This window comes from Onychomys torridus, chromosome 7, assembly GCF_903995425.1.
Source record: "Onychomys torridus chromosome 7, mOncTor1.1, whole genome shotgun sequence".
NCBI classification, from domain to species: Eukaryota; Metazoa; Chordata; class Mammalia; order Rodentia; family Cricetidae; genus Onychomys; species Onychomys torridus.
Genome location: NC_050449.1, coordinates 107,138,795 through 107,160,826, shown reverse-complemented (window position 1 = coordinate 107,160,826; position 22,032 = coordinate 107,138,795). Strand labels below are relative to the sequence as shown.

At 47.2% G+C, this 22,032-nt stretch overlaps 1 protein-coding gene across 1 annotated transcript in view; it reads left to right on the top strand.

The window, feature by feature from the left end:
* Gpd1l (glycerol-3-phosphate dehydrogenase 1 like) overlaps positions 1-10,055 on the top strand; it is a 35,996-nt gene extending 25,941 nt beyond the window's left edge. Inside the window, exons 6-8 of the mRNA XM_036191615.1 lie at positions 6,394-6,627; positions 7,632-7,738; positions 9,753-10,055. Of these exons, the coding sequence (XP_036047508.1) occupies positions 6,394-6,627; positions 7,632-7,738; positions 9,753-9,849 (438 nt within the window). The 3' untranslated portion in view covers positions 9,850-10,055. The remainder of the gene's footprint in view (positions 1-6,393; positions 6,628-7,631; positions 7,739-9,752) is intronic.
* Positions 10,056-22,032: the final 11,977 nt, after the last annotated feature.

Here is a 22,032-nt window from a genome sequence, read left to right as displayed (position 1 = left end):
GGATGGTTCTAGAAAGCTCCTGTTAATGGGGGTTGGTGTGCTCCTGGCAGGGCACCTGTAAGTGGATTCATGCCTGCAAGACTGAGGATAGAGGGAGGTGGAGGCAGAGGGGCACCCAGGGCCCCCTTGTTACTCTTCCTCAGCGGCTTTCCATCATCCCTTGAGCCTGCGTCAGGACTGGAGATTTAAAAACCGAGAAGAGGGACTTTCACTGTTAGCTGAATCCAGCCATAGTACCCCGTGGCACAGATGAGAAGAACACAATCCAGAGTGAATGACCTGATCGTCCTTTCTCACCACCGCTGTCCCCAACCCCACCTCCGCCTCACAGTCCTGCCTGGGTGCTCTTCCCTCCTGGAGTTCACCCCTCCCCTTCGGCAGAAGGGTGAGAGTCCAGACTCAGGCAGTGGAGAGCTATTTTTATGCTGGTTCTGTTGGGCTAGCTTGCTCCTTGCCACTGGAGAGGCCAGCCCATGTTGCTTGGCTGTGACCTCATCACAGAACAGAACAAGAAAAACAATGGCTGAGGTCCTTGGAAGAGGTGTTGTTGGGCTTCTTTGTTTTCCTCTAACACTCAAGAAATTATATTAGTGTTTGAGGATTTCAGTTAGAATCTACTTTGTATGTGTCCCCGTGTGTGTGTATGTGATCTGCATTTGCAGGTATGCATGCCTGTGCACACATAGACACCTTGGAGTCCTAAGGTGAATATGGGGTGTCTCCTCCAAGCCTTTTTCACCTTATCTTCTGAGAAGGGTCCCTCACTGAGTCTGTGGCTCTCCAATCTGCCTAGACTGGATGGCCACTGAGCTCCCGGGATCCACTTGTTTCCATCCCCAAACTTGGGGCTCCAGGCACCCACTCACACATCTGCTTTTGCATGGGTGTTACAAGTGCCTCACCCACTGAGACAGCTCCCCAGTGCTCTCTCATTTTTTTTACATGTTCAAAGAATATCACCTAAATAATACAAATAACATTGCACTGAGAAATACAGCCCTAAGTACAGGTAAAGGTGAAGAGTCTGCAACTACATCACCCAGAATGTCCACAAACCACTTCTATACATCTTTGTTTATTTACTTTGAAGACAGTGTCTCACTGTGTAACCTTGAGTGGCCTGGAACTCACTACATAGACGAGGCTGGCCTCTGCCTTCCCAGTTCAGGGATTGAAGGCAGCTGCCAGCACACCCAGGATTATCCTCCTTTAGAAACTCTACTCTGAAAGACTTGCCAACCCCAGGAAAAGGATAAGTGTACATAAAACTACAGGTGCATGCTGATTGTTACTTTATTTCCTTTATGCACATGGGTACTTTTCCTGCATTTATGTCTATGTACCACATGCATGCCTAGTGTCTGCAGAAGCCAGAAGAGGGGTATCATATCCCCTGGGCCTGCAGTTACAGAAGTTGTAAGCTGCTTAATGGGTGCTAGGAATTGAACCTGGGTCCTCTCTAAGAGCAACCAGTGCTCTTAACCTCTGAGCCATCTCTCCAGCCTCCAGACTTCATTTTAAAAGCAGTAAACAATACCTCAGAGACATTGGCCTGTTTAATTTCTACAGTGCTGCATCTTAGGTTTAGTCATCAAAGACCATATTAATTTCTTTTCCCATCTCTATTAATTTCTTTTCCCATCTCTAAAGTAATACCTGACCAATGCAACTTGAGGGAGAAAGGGCCAGTGTTGGCTTATCATTCCAGGAGGTGGAATCCATCATGGCGGGAGAGACATGGCATCAGGGGCAGGAAGCTGGCTGATCACATTGCATACACACTCAGGCAGCAAAGAACAGGAAGTGGGGCCTGGCTATACATCCTCTAAGCACACCCCCAGTGTTGTCCACTGGCTGTGACATTGGCTTCTGATGGCAGATGGCACCTTCTGGTGCTCTGGACTGGCTAGCTCCTTTGCTGGGGCCTGTCTGCAGACTAATCACAGTGTCTTATTACTTTCCTCATTGCTCTGACAAAATAACCTGAGGAGAGCAACTGAAGGAAGGTTTAGTCTCGCTCACAGTCCCAGGGGATTAGGCATCATGGCGGGAGGACACGGTAGCAAGTGACAGGAACAGGGCCCCAGCAGTCATACTCTACCTGCAGTCAGGAAGCAAAGAAAGATGGATGCTGGTGGTCAGCTCCTTTTCTCCTTTTTATTCAGTGTGGGCCCTCATCCCAGAGATGGTACCACCCCATTGTTAACCCAGTCAGGATGATCCCTTCACAGGTGCCTGGAGGCACTCCTCCTGGCTGATCCCAGAGACTGTCAAGTTGATGACTAATGTGCCCCCCAGTCTGTCATACCTGCCTGCCTCGCACACATGCGGGCTCTCATCTGTTACACAAACCAATCATATTTTGGCCAGTCTTTAATTTTCTTTCACCCAAATGTCTTCTTTGTTTTTTGCTTACTTAACTCCAGTATCAATGGTTGTGTGGAATCATGTCTGTCCTAGCTAGAAGTGCTTAGTTTGGACCCCTGTAGTCTGAACCTGAGTCATGTTTCCATTATCAAAAAGATCAGGCCAGTGAACTCTCTGGAACCCACATAAGGGGGGAGGGGGAACAGAGTCCACAAAGTTGACCTCTGACCTCCACATGCACACTGTGACATGTGCATGACTATATGCACACATCACACACACGCTAACTATAACATTTTAACTTAAAAATTATTTGGTTCTAGAATGCCATGTGGCTTCTTTGTGACCGTAAGACTGGGAGGCTTTTGTAGAGTGTCTGGATTCTCACAGAGGCCAGTTGAGCAAGCACTCTTTAGACAGCTAAAGAAGAGTCCAAACAACCTCTTGGTGGGCTACCAACTTCCCAGAAGAGGGGGGATGCTGCCCTAGACACTATAGGATAGTTCTACCTACATGGTGGGAGTGTGTGTGTGACCTGCAGTGGCTTGGACTGCCCTCTGGTTTGATGTATATACATACCCATGTATGGCATACATATGTAAATAGAGAGAGAGAGGTCAATATTGGGGGAGGGAGAACCTGATGCCTTGAACTCCATATGTATCTGATGACCTTGAACTTTTTCTTTTTTCTTTGTTTTGTTTTTGTTTGTTTTTGGAGACAGCCTTGGCTATCCTAGAACTAGCTCTTGTAGACCAGGCTGGCCCTGAACTCACAGAGATCCACCTGCCTCTGCCTCCCAAGTGCTGGGATTAAAGGTGTGTGCCACTCCTGCCCAGCTTTTCTTTTTTCATTTTTAATATTTTATGTGTTTGGGTGCTTGCCCATATCCTTGTCTGTGCACTAGTGTGTGCAATACCAGCAGACCAGAAGAGGGTATTGGATCCCTTGGAAGTGGAGTTACAGATGGTTGTGAGCTACCACGTGGGTGCTGGGAACTGAACCCAGGTCCTCTGGAAGAGCAGCAAGTGCTTTTAGTCACTGAGCCATCTCTCCAGCCCCCGCCTTGAACTTCTGACCCTCCTGACTCCACTGGGATTGAAGATATGCAGCACCCACATCTAGTTCAGGATGGAATCAAAGACGGGGCTTCACACTTGCTAGGCGAGCGCTCGACCAGTGGATCTACATCCCAGCCCGGTTTTGTCTTTCTGTGCAAGATTAAGAGTGAATTGAGCCCCATCTACCTGGCCCCATGCACCACTGAAGAAACCGCCCCTCCAGGTGAAAGGCTGCTTCTGAGCACTGCTCTACCCTGGAACCTGGGGAAGGCTTTAACATACCTGTCTTCCAAAAACCACAGTATTTTTACCTGCAGCTAGTTTAGAGCAGGTTTGCATGAGCAAGGGGGATAATGATAACTTTCATAACTGAGCTTTTTCAAAGGACATCTGCTCAAATTCTGTTCAAACATGCTCTAGTTGGCTCACTGGTTTTTTTAGCTAGGTGGGGGTCCAGGGTCCTATTAGAAGAGAGCTGGCCTATCCAAGGCCCCCTGGTAGGGAAGTTAGTGACTCCTGGAAGCTTTGAGGCAGTGCAGAGCCCAGGGTCCTGCTGGGAAGGACTCATAGCCCTGTTCCCTTCTTCCCTCCCCCTTGTCTGCCTTTTCTCTGAGTGCAGTGACCTGAAGAGCTGGGCTGGGGCGTGAGGCCTCATACTACCCAGCTTAGCTAGTTGACAGAGAAGCCTGCCAAAGCTTTTTGGTTCAGTGGGCCAGCTCTTTCCGTGAGAAAGCCCTTGCCTGGACTCTGAGGAGGCCTCTCTGTGTCTTGCTCACTGGGCCTGCGGGCATGGTGTGTCTCCTGGCAAGCTGTGGTGTGCCTGGCTTCCTCATCCTTCATTGTGCCCGATGAAGGGGCCACCATGTGAGAATCTAGGAGGTGTAAATTTATTTTACTTTTAGTGTTTACAACAGGGCCTTTCACTTGTGAGCAAGCACTCTAGCACTGAGCTAAGGTTAGCTGTTGCTATTGGTGGTGTTTCTCTCTCGACCTGCCCTGGGACTCCCTCTGCCTCTGGGAAACCATGGAGACATGTCCCTGTGACATGGAATTGCTAAAGTCTCTCCGACCTGGGAAGAAAGAGGACAAATGTCCTAGGCATCAGAATCAGTGACACACAGGGAACATACCATGTCTGGGAGTTTGGCCTCAGGGGTGAGTCTGCTTCTTCCCTCTCTCAGCCAGGAGACAGGAGGGTAAGCCCATGCCTCAGAGTGAGGACTGCAGAGGCCTGGGTGTGGTCCCACTCTCATGTGCAGGAACCCTTCAGCATGAAAGATCCTGCTCTCCCCACTCAGCCATCGGTAATTCCTAGGGCTGGTTTATCATGTCACCATCAAGAATGGGTGACAGACACACAGTCCAAGAGACGGCAGAGAGGTTCAAAACTCCAGTCATTTAGTTAACAATCTCTCTAAGCCTTAGCTCATAGACACAAGTTCAAAAAGCCACTGGCCTGCTCCTGAGTTGGACTTCTCAAACTCTTAGTGGCCACACGGGCTACTGCATTGGATGAAACAGATACAAAACGTATCAGGGTAGCCCAGCTTAGTGCCCTGAGCATGGGTTTCCTAGACTCCCTAACCAAGTTCCCTGATACAGGGCCCAGCTTGCAAGCAGAATGTGGCCCCTTGTCTTTGGTAAGCCCACTGTTCAAACAGACATCCTTTGAGGTCAAGTCCATCAGGAGCTAGCCCCAGAAGAGTCAGATGGGCTGTTGGACCTCCAGAAAGAAAGGGACTATCATTTGTACACACACTTTATTTTTCCTGTTATGATTGGCAAGCATTTTCTGCAAGGGCTAGACAGTGCTTTAGGTCTCTGGCCCACATCTCCGTCATTCACATCTGCCATCAGTAGGTGTTGTGGACAGGCCCCATAGAATGTGACTGACAAACACAGACCTTAGGTTGCTAGCCTCTACACCGCATTATCACCTATGGAAGGGGAGTCCATATCTGATTTGCCTGTGCATAGTAGAGCAGATGCACTACAGTGCGGAGTGGGGACTCCAGGAATATTCATTTGGAGAAACAAGTGGCTGAAACTACAGTTGCGTGTATGCTCACCTAGGAACCCAGCAAGCCATCTCCTAGACCAGCAGTCCTTAACCTGTGAGTCAAGACCCCCTGGGGGATCGAACACCCCTTTCGACCATCAGAAAACAGATATTTGTATTACGATTCATAGCAGTAGCAAAATTACAGTTATGAAGTAGCAATGAAGATTTTATGGTTGGTCATCTCAACATGAGGAGCTGTATTAAAGGACTACAGCATCAGGAAGGTTGAGAACCGATATCCTAGAGCATCCCCAAGAGAACTGCCCACATGCAGTCACCGACAGACAGGTACCAGTGCTCAGAGCAATTTATTAGCTGGGGGATAGTAGTGCAATTTACCCATTTTCCTGTCAGTTTGCGTTGCGGTAGAGTTCAGTTCAGTTTGGGGGCTTTTTAAATAAATAAATAAATAAATAAATAAATAAATAAATAAATAAATAAATAAATAAAAATAAAAGTAAAGCGTGGATTCTGAGAACCAAACTCAGATCCTTGTGTTTGTGTGCAAGGCAAGTGTGGTGCTGGTGCTTGTGGTGGTGGTGGTGCATGTTTGAGACAGGGTATGTAGCTAAGACTGGACTGGAACTCACTGTGTTGATCAAGCTGGCCTCAAAATTACACAAATCCAGCCGCCGCTGCCTCCTGAATTCTGGGATCAAAGGCACGGGGCACCAAGCTACAGCCTAGCACTGTTTTGATAAATAAAAAAAAAAAAAAAAAAACCTTAAAAGACAAACTAATTTGTCCAAAGAGAATGCACCCATGGACTGCTGTCAACTGATCTAACGCTCCAGCTGACACTTCACACACTTACCCCCACCTCCCACACTGGTCCACATCCTGGTTCTTTGAGGGCTGTGTGTGCTCTGGCATCAGCCAGCCTCTCCTTTGTGGTCTCTGCAGAACATTGTTGCTGTGGGAGCTGGCTTCTGCGATGGTCTCCGCTGTGGGGACAACACCAAGGCAGCAGTCATCCGCCTGGGACTCATGGAAATGATCGCTTTCGCTAAGATCTTTTGTAAGGGCCAGGTGTCCACGGCCACCTTCCTGGAGAGCTGCGGGGTAGCTGACCTCATCACCACCTGCTATGGCGGGCGGAACCGCAAGGTGGCAGAGGCTTTTGCCAGGACTGGAAAGGTACCCTGAACCCCAACCTGCTCTACCTGACACCAAGACCTTTTCATCTGAGCCCCCCAGACTGGGGGAAATGAGACCTGTCCCCACAGAGACTTCCCCTAACAGCACCTGTTCTGTCTGCCCTAGCTGTACTCACCTGACCCTTAAATGCCCTTATTTTATTCTTTCTTATAATTTTTTTAAAATTAGCATACAAAGTAACAGGTTTTGTGATGGCATTTTCATAATACTTAATTTAGGTTGATTCTCCCCCAACCCCTCTGCCTCCCCACTTCCGTCTCCCCACGCCATCCCTGATTGTGCCCTTCTACTACCAGACTCCCCTCCACTTTCATATCACAGGTGTTTTGTTACCCTCCCAGATCCCATAAAGCCTTGCTCCCCTTCTCTGGGGCTCGCCTCTAGTCTCCTGGTCTCTGCCCACACCCACTCCAACCTAAATGTACAGCTATAACCACCAGAAGCTAGGAGACTGGGGAAATGGTTCAGCCACACAAACATGAAGACTCACTGGCACCCACATAAAGAGCTGGGTGTAGCTGTATGAACCTGTAATGTCTGTGCTGGGGAGGCAGAGACTGGAAGATACCCAGGACTTACAGGTCAGCAGGCCCAGCTAAGTCAGTAGCTTCTGGGTCAGGGAAGAAGGTGGACAGTGACTGGGGAAGATGCCCAACACCAGCCTCTGGCCTCTACATTGCATGCACACATATGGGCATGGACACACAAGTACACAAACACACGTGTGTACACGCTCACACACAGTTAGAAGGTAAGATCCTCATATGAGAAAACATGCACTGTTTGCCTTTCTGAGCCTGGGTGACTTCACTCACTGGGACATTTTCCAGTCCCATTTGCCTGCACATTTCACGGTTTCATCTTTCCCTGTGGAATGTCCTTAGCCTTTCCTTGCCTGGAAACAGGACATCTGAGCTCTCCTCTCCACCTCCCTCGGAAGGAACATTCTCAAGCAGATCCTTTCTTTACGCTTTGCTCCTCAGACCATCGAAGAGCTGGAGAAGGAGATGCTGAATGGGCAGAAGCTCCAGGGACCTCAGACCTCTGCCGAGGTCTACCGCATCCTCAAGCAGAAGGGGCTGCTGGGCAAGTGAGTCCTGGTGTCTGGGTTGCTATTTCCTCAGACAGTCGCAGGGGCTGGGTGAGGGGAGCTGGCTGGCCAGTGTACTGAGGGCTTGACTGGGTCTGTTTAGACTTTTATGTGATGTGGACATCTCTGGTGGGAAATAGATACTTACACAAAACCAATTTCAACTTCATGGAGAAGAGCTTAACTCTATAGGTAAAGCGTGGTATAGAATATGAAATTTTAGTCAAGTGTGCCCAGCATTTTTACATTGTGACATGACATTGTCATCTACAAGGTTCACACTTGAGAACCCTGCGCTTGAGTAACAAAAAAAAAAAAAAAAAACCAAAAAAAAGTCTCAATGTTTTAAGTCAGTTTATAATTGTGTGTGTTGAGCTCCATCCATAGCCAATCCTGAGGAGCTGTAGGCACATTTGCTAGGATCTAGTTTGTTCTACAGGGAGTCACCTTTGCAGCTGGTTTTCTTTTGAGGCAGGGTCTCACTCCACGCCCTGGTTGGCCTGGCACTCATTCTATAAACCAGTCTGCCCTTGAACTCATAGAAATCTGCCTGCTTCTGTCTCCAGAGTGCTAGGATTTAAAGTGTGTGCCACCACACCCAGGTACTTTTTTGGCTTTTATGAAAGGAAATAAATGAGCTGGGTGTGGTGATTCATGCCTGAAACTCCAGCATTGGGGAAGATGAGGCAGGAGGATTGCCACAAGTTTGAGGCTAGCTTAGGCTGCAAAGGGATTTCAAAGTCAGCCTTAGCTACAGAGTAAGACCATGCATTTTGAAAAGAGGGAGGGGAGAGGGCTGAGTATGGTAGTTAGAGTATGCCTCTAACCTTAACACTCAGCAGACTGAGGCAGGACGATCAGGTGTCCACTACCAGTATCTGAGGCTAGCCTAAGAGGAGAGAAAAGTCTCTTTGGCTCATAGTTTCAGAAGTCTCAGCCTGTGGTCCCCTGGCCCTTTTGGGGTCCTGTGATGTTGCAGTATATCCCCTGCAGGAGTAGAACATCACTGCAGGAACACATGGCTGAGGAGGTCTGTTTGAGGTGGCCAGGAAGCAGAGTCAGGAAGATTCCCAGTATCCCATTCAGGGGACCTATCCCCCAATGACCTCACTTCCTCCCCTCAGGTCCTATGCCTGCAAGGTTCCTCCAATAGTGCTAAAGAATAGGGATCAATCACTCAAAGCCTGGAGAGGTGCACTTGGGGACCGGACCATAGTGTCATGTACCATTAACCATCCCTAATTCTAGGGAGGGAGACCTAGCTGCCAGAGACTGGAGCGGGCAGGTGGTTACAATGATTGCCAGCCAGTACTACTCTAGGGTACTACTCTAGTCTATGCATTTCCCTCCACACAGGAAGTGCACCAAGTCACAGTTTCACATAGAATGTGGACCAGGCATGGTGGCTCACACCTCTACCGCCAGCATTCAGGAAGGTGGAAGTAAGAAGATTTCTAGGTTTTAGGCCAGCCAGGACTACATAGTGAGACCCTGTCTTAAATAAACATACCAAAGACAACACTCAGAGTTGTCTTCTGACCTCTGCACACATGTACATGTACATATCTGCAGGTACATGTTGTATGGAATCCACCAGAGAAGACTGCTCGGACATGGGTTTAGGCCAATAGGAAGTCTTTACTAGCCAACTGCTGACTATAGTGGGTGTTCAGGATCCCAGTGCAGCCCTGAGCCCTTCTCAGGGGTGAGTTTTTAAGCACAAAAATCATATCCTGGGTTGACACACCTCAGTTAATCCGAATCACAGCTACAGGAGCCAAAAAGCAAGGTTAGCAAAGTTAGGGGCTCTCCCAGAACTGTGGACTTTGACGGGTCAGGTCTTTGTTCTCGTTGGCAGGTGATGCTGCCTGTGTGCTGGGTTTCTGGGCATAAATTGTGCTTTCATCATGGTATCAGTTGTGCTATGGTCTGGGGGGCATACACACACACACATGAACTCACTCCGAGAGGCAAGGTGCACAACCTAATGCGTCCTTCCCTTCCTACCCTCCAGGTTTCCACTCTTCACAGCCGTGTATCAGATCTGCTATGAAGGCAGGCCTGTCACAGAGATGCTGTCCTGCCTGCAAAGCCACCCAGAGCACATCTGAAAGGAATCAGGCAGCCAGCAGGGAACAGCCTTGCCTGTTGTGGGGTCACCCAGAAAACCAGAGCTTGGCAGTGAGATCCCTGCTGAACTGTACTCTGACCCTGAACACACACAGATTGCTACAGCTTTGATCCTCTGCTGAGAGAGCCACTTCACTGGCTAAGATGGAGAGAGAGAGAGAGAGAGAGAGAGAGAGAGAGAGAGAGAGAGAGAGAGAGAGAGAGAGTGTGTGTGTGTGTGTGTGTGTGTGTGTGTGTGTGTGTAAGTGTGCTCTTTTCTCATTCTGTGGGTGTGTCTCTGAACCCAAATCAGGTGTCTATTTTAATGATCACATTTGAAATCTCCCCACCAGGGCAGTTTGTGAGGTTAGAACTAACTCAGCTGAATTTTATGAATCTTGTGGATGTGACTCATTTATATGTGAGTAGAGGGAGGAATTGTTTTTTCTTTTTTCTCTCTGATACAGTTAACCAGCCAATTTTTTTGGATTGTGGGTTGATCGCTTAACCATCAGGTATTTTAATTAGCTAATTCACTTACACATTTCTTCGTGATGAAGATGCCACATTTCTTGCCCTTTTCCTCTTCACTAGCTGCCAGATGGGCTTTTACACAGACCCCGCAGAGGCAGAGGAAGTAATCTTCCCTGCAGTGATCGGCACATCCTTCTGGGGACAGACACTTTATCATGCTCTTTGCCAGGTGGGACTTTTCGGCATCTGTGTTGCTTCAGGCTCATGGAACCCTGAAAGGGGCCACTGTCACTCCTCACATAAGCCACAGCTGTCCCTGGTCACCTAGAGACATGGACAAGAGCCTAGTACACATTCCTCCATCCCTCCAGGATGGGACCTGCTAGAATGTCACTGGGCCTCATTGACCTCTAGCTAACTGGGTAGGAATGCTACATGCAGCCTTTCCTGAGGCCACAGGAGTGCTTCCTGCCTTCGAGATTTGTAGGGCAAAGAGTCTCGAGGAAGGTCACTACTCCAAGTGATGTCCCCAATCCAGCAGAGTCATTGCACTCTTGAGAAAGTGGGTTCCCGGGCCTCAGGAATGGCCCCTGTGTTTCAACATGCCTCCCATGTGTTTCTGATGCTCACTACAGTTTGAAAGTCACTGCATTAGAGAACCTGCTTTAGCATGACCTCCATTGAACAATGTTCTCTAGGCGGCACATGTCCTGTAGTCATCTGCCCGGTGGCCCTGGAACGGCCAGGTGAGTTTGGGGAAAGTTGCCTCTGTACATTTCCCTAGCTCTAGCCTGGGTGCCAGGGCCTCCGTAGACCCTCCTAAGCTAACAAATCCCCACACTTAGGCCAGAGTATCAGCCAAAATGTCTAGAGAAGACTGCTACAGAGTGAGGTGACGCTCACTCCCCACAGGAAATTAGCGTGGCTAACTACCTGTGCCAGTTTGCTCTGTGTAGCCTGGGCTGGCCTCAGACTTGTCAGCTTCTTGCCTCTGTCTCCTGAGTAGCTGGGATTGCAGTTTCTGAACTTTCTGAATCCTTGGAGAAGCCTTCAGGTGACAGGGTCAAGGGCAGATAAGGTGAGGTCAACCTCACTGAAACGCACACTATATGGAGTAAGTACTTTGAATTCTAGAATTAGAATGTAAATGATAATATCTTTATTTAAAAAGAAGGCATCCCATGGGAGTGAACATGCAAATGTCATACAGTCATATGCTTGCGAGATTTTCCTCTCCCTCATCCTGGGTTTGGTACTTCCACCCCACTCAACACCCCTTAGATAACTGAAATGATTGTAAAAATACATTTTTATGGGAATTTTTAAACTATCCAAAAAAACTTTTGGAGCTTTATAGAGTCCCATACCTAAAAGTCTGTGGAGGCACACAGCTGAAAATTTCAGTTTTCATAATGAGGTTGTCAATCAATTCTTTTCTTGTCTCCTCTTGGATCTTTTTAAAAATTTGTACATAGGCAATGAAGAGTTACTTTTTAAGATATCCAAAGGGCTGTAAGCTACTGTGGTGTCTACCAAGTAGGATAATGAGGAATTGTTAACATCTTGTGTTTTACATCCTCGTTTACATCCTCACTGACACCCACTTCTAGGCCTTGTACTTCCGGTCCTTCCTTCTTTCCCTCCTGAATGCCCCTTACTGACCTGAAGTCAGTTGATGTGCTTATCACATCCACTCATGATGGAAGCAGGTCAGTTTAGGTTTGCGCTGATGGCCAGAAGCATCACTGTATGAGTTGTCTATTTTTGTAACCACCTGCTGATTGGTGTTTCGTATGAGCTGTGGCAATAGAAACAGACACACCTAGATTAGATACTTAACCTGTGAATGTAAAACTGAACCATTGCCTTGCTACTCTCCTCCCCACCGCAGCTTGGGACAAATCTCTGGAAATCCACCGCTGGGGCTGGAGCTGAGCCAGCCTTCTAGTGTCCTAACAGCTGGCTAAGGAGGGTGCTATGATGAGGTGGCAGTGTCCAAACAGTTTTCCTCTGCCAGTTCTAATTGGCTAGCCTCTTACTTCCATATGTACTGTATATGGATGTATATGGACTGTAGGTGGATGTATAATTTAAAGGCTTGGTTTAATAAACACAACCTTTCAGACCTATACCATGGAGCCTATTTTTCTTCTTTTCTGTTTTTATAAATTATTTTATTATTGCATTTTATATGTATGGGTGTTTTGCCTGCATCTATGTATGTGCACCATGAGAGTGCCTAGTGCCCTCAGAGACCAGAAGAGGGCACTGGATCCCCTGTAGTTGCAGATGGTTAGGAGCCACCATATGGTGCTAGGAATCACCCTAGGTCCTCAGTAAACCCAGGTCCTCTGGAAGAACAGCCAGTGCTCTTAACTGTTGAGCATCTCTCTGACCTCTCTTCTTGGTTTTATGAGACAGAGTTTCATGTAGCTCAGGTTAGTCTCGAACTTGCTACATAGCTGAAGGTGGCTTTCTAGGTCCTCCTGTCTCCACCACCCAGGAGCTGGGATTACAGGCATGCACCACCATGCCCAGCTCTGTTTTTATTTTTTCCTCCTTTTCAGTGTGTGGTAATTGTTTTGCTCTTGCTCCTCCTCCTCTTCCTCCTTTTTGATATCAGGTCTATGTAGACCAGGCTGGCCTAAAACTCACAAAAATCTGTAAAATATCAATTCTTTGTATATTTGATTTCTCTTGTAGCTTGCGTGTTCTGCCAATATCTGTCAGTAATTTTAAACAGCTTTATTAAGATATACAGTTCACATATACAATTCATTGATCTTTAGTACCTCTCTTGGTTAAGGTTATTATTGCTGTTATAAACCCCATGACCAAAGCAAGTTGGAAAGGAAAGTGTTTATTTGGCTTATGCTTCCAATGTTCATCACCAAAGAAAGTCAGGGCAAAAATTCAAACTGGGAAGGAACCTGAAGGCAGGAGCTGATGCAGAGGCCATGGAGGGGTGCTTCTTACTGGCTTGCTCCCCACAGCTTGTTCAGCCTGCTTTTTTTAGAACCCAGGACCACCAGCCGGGGTGGCCCCACCCACAACGTGCTGGGTCCTCCCCCATCAGTCACTAATTAAGAAAATACTCTGTAGGCTTGCCTACAGCCTGATTTTTGTTTGTTTGGTTGGTTGGGTTTTTGTTGTTGTTGTTGTTGTCGTTTTGAGGCAGGGTTTCTCAGTGTATCCCTGGCTGTCCTAGAACTCACTCTGTAGACCAAGCTGGCCTCAAACTCAGGTGTGCACCACCACCGCCTGGCATGCAGCCTGATATTATGGAGGCATTTTCTCAACTGCAGCTCCCTCCTCACAATGACTCCAGTTTTTGTCAAGTTGACATAAATGTGGCCAGCACAGCACCATTTTCAAACATTTCCATGACCTCAAAAGAGACTCTATGCCCTATAACTACCCTTTTATCAGTTTCAGCAATATCTATAAAAAATGTAACTGAAATTTTATTTTATTTTCCAACAGAGTCTCACTATATAGCCATAATTTGCCTAGAACTTGCTATCTAGACCAGGCTGGCCTCAGAGAGATCTCCCTGCCTCGGCCTCCATAAGTGCTGGTATTACATGCAAGTACCATCCACCTAGAAAAACACTGTTTTGACCCCAATGATCAAAAAGCTTTGAGCTGTCCTCTACTGCTGAGGCCCCATCCCATCAAGTCCCCAGAACTACAGAAGTCACCCTGAGACCCTTCCTGCCATCCTGAGGCTTCCTTTCTAGGTCTGCAGCATGCAGTCCAGGTACACAGAGTGGCCATTGATCTCTAAGACGTCTCTGGCTTGGTCTCTAGCCCCATTTCTCACACTGCTCCATACGGAAGTCACCTAGGAAGATTTGTGAACAGGGTTAATGGTCAACATCTTAGTCTTTTCTGTTGCTATAATAAAATACCCTGACAAAAGCAACTGAAGGGAGAAAGGATGTATTTCAGTTCCTAGTTACAGGTTACAGGGTTCCAGCAGGGGAGTCACAGTGGCAGAACCTTGAAAGAGCTGGTCACATCACATCCACAGTCAAGAGCAGAGAGCAATGGATTAATGCACACATGCCTGGACTCGGCCAGCTTTCTCCCCTCCTAACAGGTCAGGATCCCCTGCCTAGGGAATGGTGCCACTCATAGTGTCTTCCTGCCTCAATTAACACAGCTAAAATCATCTCCTACAGACATGTCCACAGGTCACCTGATCAATTCCTTGTTGTTGACTGTTTTATTCTTTGACCCTTTGGGGGGGCACCCAGCTCCCAAATAAATTGTGCACGGAGGCTTATTCTTTCTTATGAATGCCCAGCCTTAGCTTGGCTTGTTGCTAGCCAGCTTCTCATAAATTATCCCGTCTACCTTTGCCTCTGGGCTTTCACCTTTCTCTTACTTCTGTATATCTTACTTTCACTCTTACTCTGTGGCTGGCTGTGTGGCTGAGTGGCTGTGTGGCTGTGTGGCTGAGTGCCTGAGTGGCTGTGTGGCTGTGTGGCTGGCTGGGTGGGTGGCTGGGTGGCTGGGTGGCTGGCCCCTAGCATCCTCTTCTCCTCCTTTTCTTGTTCCCTCTTTCTTCCTTTCCATATTTCCTCCCATATTTCTCCTTTATTTATTCTTTGTTTTTTAAAATTTATTTATTTATTATGTATACAGCATGTATGACTGCAGACCAGAAGAGGGCGCCAGATCTCATTACAGGTGGTTGTGAGCCACCATGTGGTTGCTGAGAATTGAACTCAGGACCTCTGGAAGAGCAGACAGTGCTCCTAACCTCTGGGCCATCTCTCCAGCCCCTCTATTTATTCTTTGCCTGCCAGCCCCACCTATCCTTTCTCCTGCCTTGCTATTGACTGTTCCCTCTTTGTTAGACCACCAGGTGTTTTAGACAGGCACAGTAACACAGCTTCACAGAGTTAAACAAATGCAACATAAAGGAATGCAACACATCTTTGCATCATTAAACAAGTGTCCCACAGCATTAAAGAATGTGACATAATACTCTACAACAATGTCTCACTGAGATTCCCTTTTCAGGTGATTCTAGATGGTGTCAAATTGACAAATAACACTAATATGCTGGGGTAGTGGTAGTGCACATCTTTAGTTCCAGCATTTGAGAGGCAGGGGCAGGTGAATCTCTGACTTTGAGGCCAGTCTTGTCTACAGAGTGAGTTCCAGGATGGCCAGGGCTACACAGAGAAACCCTGTCTTGAAAAACAAACAAACAAACACCTACATATCACAGTCACCTTCGGAGGTTTCGGTCTCTCTAATATAACATGGATTCCAGCTCAGCTAGTTTTCAAGTCTCCTCCAGGTAATATCATTGAACTGGCAGCCAGGCCTATGAGCTCCTAAGACAAATTACAGTCATCCCAGCATCCGGGAAACTGAGGCAGAAAGACCATTGCAAACCTGAGAGCAACCTGAACTACACAGCTAAACACTGTCTCAACAAATAAAGCCCACGCTGAGGAAGTAGCACATTTAGTAGGGTGCTTGCTTGGCATCCATAAAGCCCTGGGCTCCATCCCCAGAACTACAGAAACCAGGCATGGTGGTGCACGCCTGTGATCCCATCAAGACAGACAGAAATTCAAGGTCAAGGTGAAAAATTGCTCATGGATAAGGGCGTTTGCTGACTTCAGTTTAACTCCTAGAACCCACCTGCTCCCCAAAGTTGTCCTCCGACTTCCACAGGCATGTTGTGACATGCATACATGCATGCATGAACACATACACACCATATATAAATAAGTTTATCCTTGGCTATATAGCAAGTTCAGGACCAGCCTGGGCTGTGACCTTGTCTCAAAACAAAACTAAAACACCTGACTAAATGGCTCTTGGAGAAGAGTCCACATGTCCTTTACTAAGCACGATAGTCACTTTTCTACCATCCCACCTTGACCTCTGTTGGTGAATGGGTGCTTGGAATTCTGAAGACAAAGGTGCCTGTGTCTCTAAGAAAATACAGCCGGGGCCTTGGAAGGGCAGCTTGCCAAGGACATGCTAGGTATTTTTTTGGTTTATTTTCAGTATCTAGTTCACAAATAAATGTCCTGTGGGGCATGGCTACTACATTTAACTGTGTTTACCCAAAACAACTTCCTCGCTCCTGCCAAGAGATCACACACAGTAAGAGCAAACATTAGGTAGACACCTCAGTTTGTCTCTTTCAATAAACCCCAGCCTGATCTTATCTCCACTAAGGAAGAGATTGCAGCTACAGGCTGTCAATCCACTCCCTCCCTCCCCATCTGTGGGCTGGGGTGTGAGTGTGACACAGTAAGTCTTGGCCTTCCTCTTCCTAGGGAACCAGTGAGTTTATCCAGCTGATTTTCAGAGCAGTGGCCGAGGGCTCTGAGTGGGAACGTGGACAGCTCTAAGGCAGCCTTTCTAGGTCTGCACCCAGTGTGGATGATGACCCCCTCAGGGCTGTGCAAATGGAGCCCCTTCCTCTGGTTCCTCCCATCCTAGACGCTTTAGACCCTCTCTAAGATCCTGAGCTGGCATCCAATGAGGGCAGAATTACACACAACTAGTTGAGAGGAATGTCTAAATACTCAAGTGACAGTCCCATGACCCTCTCTGTCACTTCCTTACACAAGGGAATGTAAATTCAGCAAACCCAGCTGTGATGACCCTTTGCAAGGAGGCACAGCTAAACTCATGAAGATGTCAGCTGTTTCAGCTTGGAGAAAAGTGTGTAACACCATCTCTCTGAATGTTTTGCCTTGGAATTTAGAAAAGGGCATCAGATCCCCTGTAACTGGAGTTACACACAGTTACATATGGTTGTGAATTTCCATGTTAGCACTGGGAATTGAACCTGAATCCTCTGGAAGAGCAGTCAGTGCTCTTAACCACTGAGCCATCTCTAGATCCTCTGAAGATGTTTTTTCCATGCACTGGCTTTCTGTCTTTTGTTTGTTAGTTTGTGTGTGTATGTGTGTCCCCTCTGACCTGTCATTGGAATCTTACAGCAATAGCTATAGTAACTACCTCACAGATAGGAGCGCCTCCCTGTCCTGAGGGGCTTGTCTCTGTCCCCTTATCACTTACAAACCTGTGCTCCATCTGTCAAGGATGACAGCGTAGCATGCCCCAGCACCACAGTTGAAGGTGATTTTTAGAATTAGGGGAGTCAGGAAAGTAAATGTCATGTGTGATGGTTACTCTCAATTATCAACTTGATGAGGTTAGAATCATGTGAAGATGGGCCCCTGAGGTTTCCTCCTGCTCGTGTTGAGGTAAGAAGATCCACCTATTGCGGGTGGCATCATTCCCTGGGCTTCCATCTTAGACTGTACGGAAGGGAGAAAGGGGGATGAGAGCAAACATTCATCACCCTCTGCTTCCAGGCTGTGGATGCAGTGTAACCACCTGCCCTACCACACTGGACTGTAACCTCCACATGTAAGCCAAATAAACCCTTTCTCCCTTAAGGTGCTGAGTCAGGAAAAGGAACTAAGATAGCATCCTTTCTCTTTTGTGTGATGTCTAGGTTTTCCACAGATGCATAAAATCCTATCTATGTACAGGACGTGAGAGTGGAATTAAACCATCTAGGACAGAGGGAACTAACAAGGGAGAGAAGACAAGACACGGACAGGCAGGGGGTGGCCGAGTGCTCAGCAGACAACAAATACATGAATGAAAGCTTAAAAAAAATAAAAACCTGGGCTGGAGAGATGGCTCAGTGGTTAAGAGCACCGACCGCTCTTCCAGAGGTCCTGAGTTCAATTCCCAGCAACCACATGGTGGCTCACAACCACTTGTAATGAGGTCTGGTGCCCTCTTCTGGCCTGTAGGGACACATGCAGGCAGAATACTGTGTACATAATAAATAAATAAATCTTTAAAAAAATAAAATAAAATAATAAAAATCCTCCAAAGAAAACAACCACACAGAAAGCTAGCTTTGTACTGATCTGTGAATCTGTGTTTTAAAAGATACCAACCCTTATATTCTCACCTACAAATGCACAAACACATAAAATAAAATAAATATTTTAAAAACATTTAAAAATATACCCTGCCGGGTGATGTGGCACATATCTTTAATCCCAGCACCTGGTAGGAAGAAGTAAGTGGATCACTGGGTGTTGAGGACAGCCTGGTCTATATAGTGTGATCTGGGCCAGCCAGGGCTACATGGTGAGACTCTGTCTCAAAAAACTTAAATTTAATTTTAAAATATGTATACAGGGGCTGAAGAGATGGTTGACTGGTTAAAAGCACCCACTGCTCTTCTAGAGGACCTGAGTTCAAATTCCCAGCATCCACTTGATGGTTCACAAATGTGTTAACTCCAATTCCAGGGAATCCAGTACTCTCTCCCAGCTTCTGTGTGCACTACATGGAAGTAGTACATGGGCATACATTCAGACAAAATAGTCACACACATGAAATAATTTAAAAATAACAAAGGAGATTGAAGGGGGACAGATTTGTTATCTGAATTCTCTCGTTACTGGCTCAAGCCACACTCTGGCTGTGGTCCCTAAAGCTGTGTCGCCTTGACTCAGAAACCAGTGACCACTAAGAATCAAAGGCGCAGAGGTCACTGAAATGCACACCAGGGAGGGTGCCCCCAGGTGTCCGATAACCTCTCGGGTTCCCCGGCTGGCTGGGCTGCTCGCTCCATCTGCTTCTCTCTTACGGGGCCAAGGAGCCCGGCTTTATTTTCCAGCCACCAAGTGTTAATTCTCTGGTGTTTGTGGCACCTCCTGAGTCCTGAATCTGGGGCCTGCTCCTACGGCATTCTCAAACCTGTGCAATCCTAGATGGGCAACTCCATGTGAGAGCAAAGACCCTTGGTTGCCTGGCAGCTCACAGCTCTCCCGGGTGACAAGCTCTGACCCATGGCAGCCAGCCAGGCCTTCTCATTGGTAGGCATCACAGCCCAGTTGTGTGTATCTGTGTTCATGCACATGCCTGTCTCGGTGCCAGAGGGGGCAAAGGTTAATGTCAGGTGGCTTCCTCTACCTTTCTGTACCTTAATTTTCACTTCGTTTATTGTTATTTTTGCACGTGTACATGATGTTTGTATGAGAACAGAGTCGGTCCTCTCCTTCCCTGGTGGGTTTTAGGGTTTGACCTCATGCCGGCAGGTTTGTATGGCAACTGCTTTTACCTGCTGTGCCCTCTCCCTGGCCTTATTTTCTGAGTCAGGACCTATCATGGAACCTGGAGCTCGCTGATTGGCTAGACCGGCTGGCCAATGAGCACCTGCCTCTCAGAGCTAGGCATGCAGGCACAACTACCACCCCTGGCATTCTAGATCTATGCTGGGGCCTGAGCTTGGGACCTCCTGCTGCATAGAAAGCGCTTTACCCACCAGAGCAGCTCCACAGCCCCTGCTTAATTTTTGTGAAGATCCTCACTTGGGCTGGGGGTGTGGCTGAGTTGGTGGAGTGTACCAAGTACGCGTGAAGCTTGAGTTCCGCTGCCAGCGTAGCACAATCCCCGGTGTTATGGAGTAATCCCAGCTATTGGAAGAGGCTGCCGGAGAGCCTGTCTCAGAACAAACAAATACCTTTGCTTAATTTGCTGGTCCTATGCCTTCTGATCACATCCCTAGTCTGATCCATGTGTGCTTGCTCATGGGTGAAGATGTATTAAAAGCTTTATTAAAACCTCCTACTCTGTAAGACAATTTAAAATTATATAATTTAACCTGGCTTGGTGGTGCATACCTTTAATCCCCACACACGGAAGGCAGAAACAGGTAGATCCCTGTGAATTCCAGGCCAGCCAAGACTACACAGTGAGACTCTGTCTCAAACAAACTATATGTGTGTATGTGTGCACATGTATATTGTGTATGTATGTATGTGTGTGTGTGTGTGTATATATATACACACACACACTTTTAGCAGCATTAAAGAGAAGTACCCTACATGGGATAACACTATTCCCAAAAGCCGTGGGTTATTAGACAAAAATCTCATAGATACCTCTCTATAAGTTGTTGGTCAGGGACGCTCCAGAGGCCTCCCAAAATACTGAAGACCTTTGCTCTTGGCTGCTTACCAAAACCAGGAGGCAAGTCCCAATTGATAAAGACACCATACACTTCGGCTACAAGGCATAGAGAAATCAAGGTACATCTGTCTTGGAGATTTTCTCCCTGCTGGCTAGCTTCCCTAGTGCCAGAAGATGTTATACAGGCCACTGGGAGATAAAACACTATCAGTGGGTCTTACTCATCAATGGACTGTGTATGCTACAATACTGAACTGTCAGGCAAGATGTGTGTAGAAATCCACCTGCCCCTACCTTCTGAGTGCTGGGAGCAATGGCATGAGCCACCATGCCAGGCTTATTATTATTATTTTATTATTTTTTATTTTAAAGATTTATTTATTATGTATACAGTGTTCTGTCTGCACATATCCCTGCAGGCCAGAAGAGAGCACCAGATCTCATCACAGATGGTTGGGAGCCACCATGTGGTTGCTGGGAATTGAACTCAGGACCTTTGGAAGAGCAAGCAGTGTCCTTAACCTCTGAGCCATCTCTCCAGCCCTTCTTCTTATTTTATTAATTGAAATTTTATTTATTTTATTTTATGTGTGTGAGCGTTTATATATCCTTGCATCACAGGCATGCAGTACCTGTGGAGGCCAAAAGAGGGCATTGAAATTACAGACCGGTGAGCTGCCATGCAGGTGCTAGAAATTGAACCTGGTTCCTCTGGAAGACCAGACAGATTCTAAATTGTTGAGACATCTCTCTTTAGCACCCCCCCTTTTTTTCTTAAAAAAAAAAAATTATAAAGGCTAGGCATGGTGGCGCACGCCTTTAATCCAAGTCCTCAAGAGGAAGAGGCAGGGGGATCTCTGTGAGTTTGAGGCCAGCCTGGGCTACATAGCAAGTTCTAAGAGAGCTAGGAATAGATACATAAAGAGACCCTGTCTCTGATGATGATGATGATGATGATGATAAATAAACCCAGCTTTCAGAGTGTGAAGGCAGGAATAACAGGAGCTCAAGGCCATCCTTGGCTACAGGGAAAGTTTGGATAGAGCCTGGGTTACAGGAGATCATGTCTTAAGAATGAAACAGGATTTTGCCGGGCAGTGGTGGCGCATGCCTGGAATCCCAGCACTCGGGAGGCAGAGGCAGGTGGATCTCTGTGAGTTCAAGGCCAGCCTGGTCTACAGAGCTAGTCTAGGACAGCCTCCAAAGCTACAGAGAAACCCTGTCTCGAAAAAAACAAAAAACAAAAACAAAAAACAAACAAACAAAAAAGAACGAAACCCGGGCTGGAGAGATGCTCAGCAGTTAAGAGCAGGTACTGCTCTTCCTAGAGGACCCGGGTTCAATTCCCAGTACCCACATGGCAGCTCACAACTGTCTGTAGTTCCAGTTCCAAGGGACCTGACACCTGTGGCAGAACACCAATGCACATGAAATAAAAATAAATAAATTTTTAAGAAAAAGAATGAAACAAAATGAATAAACAAACAAAACTTCAAGAGACTAGACTTAGGAAAGCTAGAATGTAAGCAGGGTGAGACCGTGGCCTGCAAGTCAGCTTGGCTCTGTCTGCTCAGTGTTCCTTGATCATTTTTTCCCTCAACCTCTGTTCCTCCCACCCCTGGCTTGTGACCCCTGTGACCTCTGCAGCAGATCCCAGGCTTCACTAGGAAAGTGGGTGTTCTCACTTAGGAGAGGCTGACAGACTTGGCTCCGCTTCTCACCAC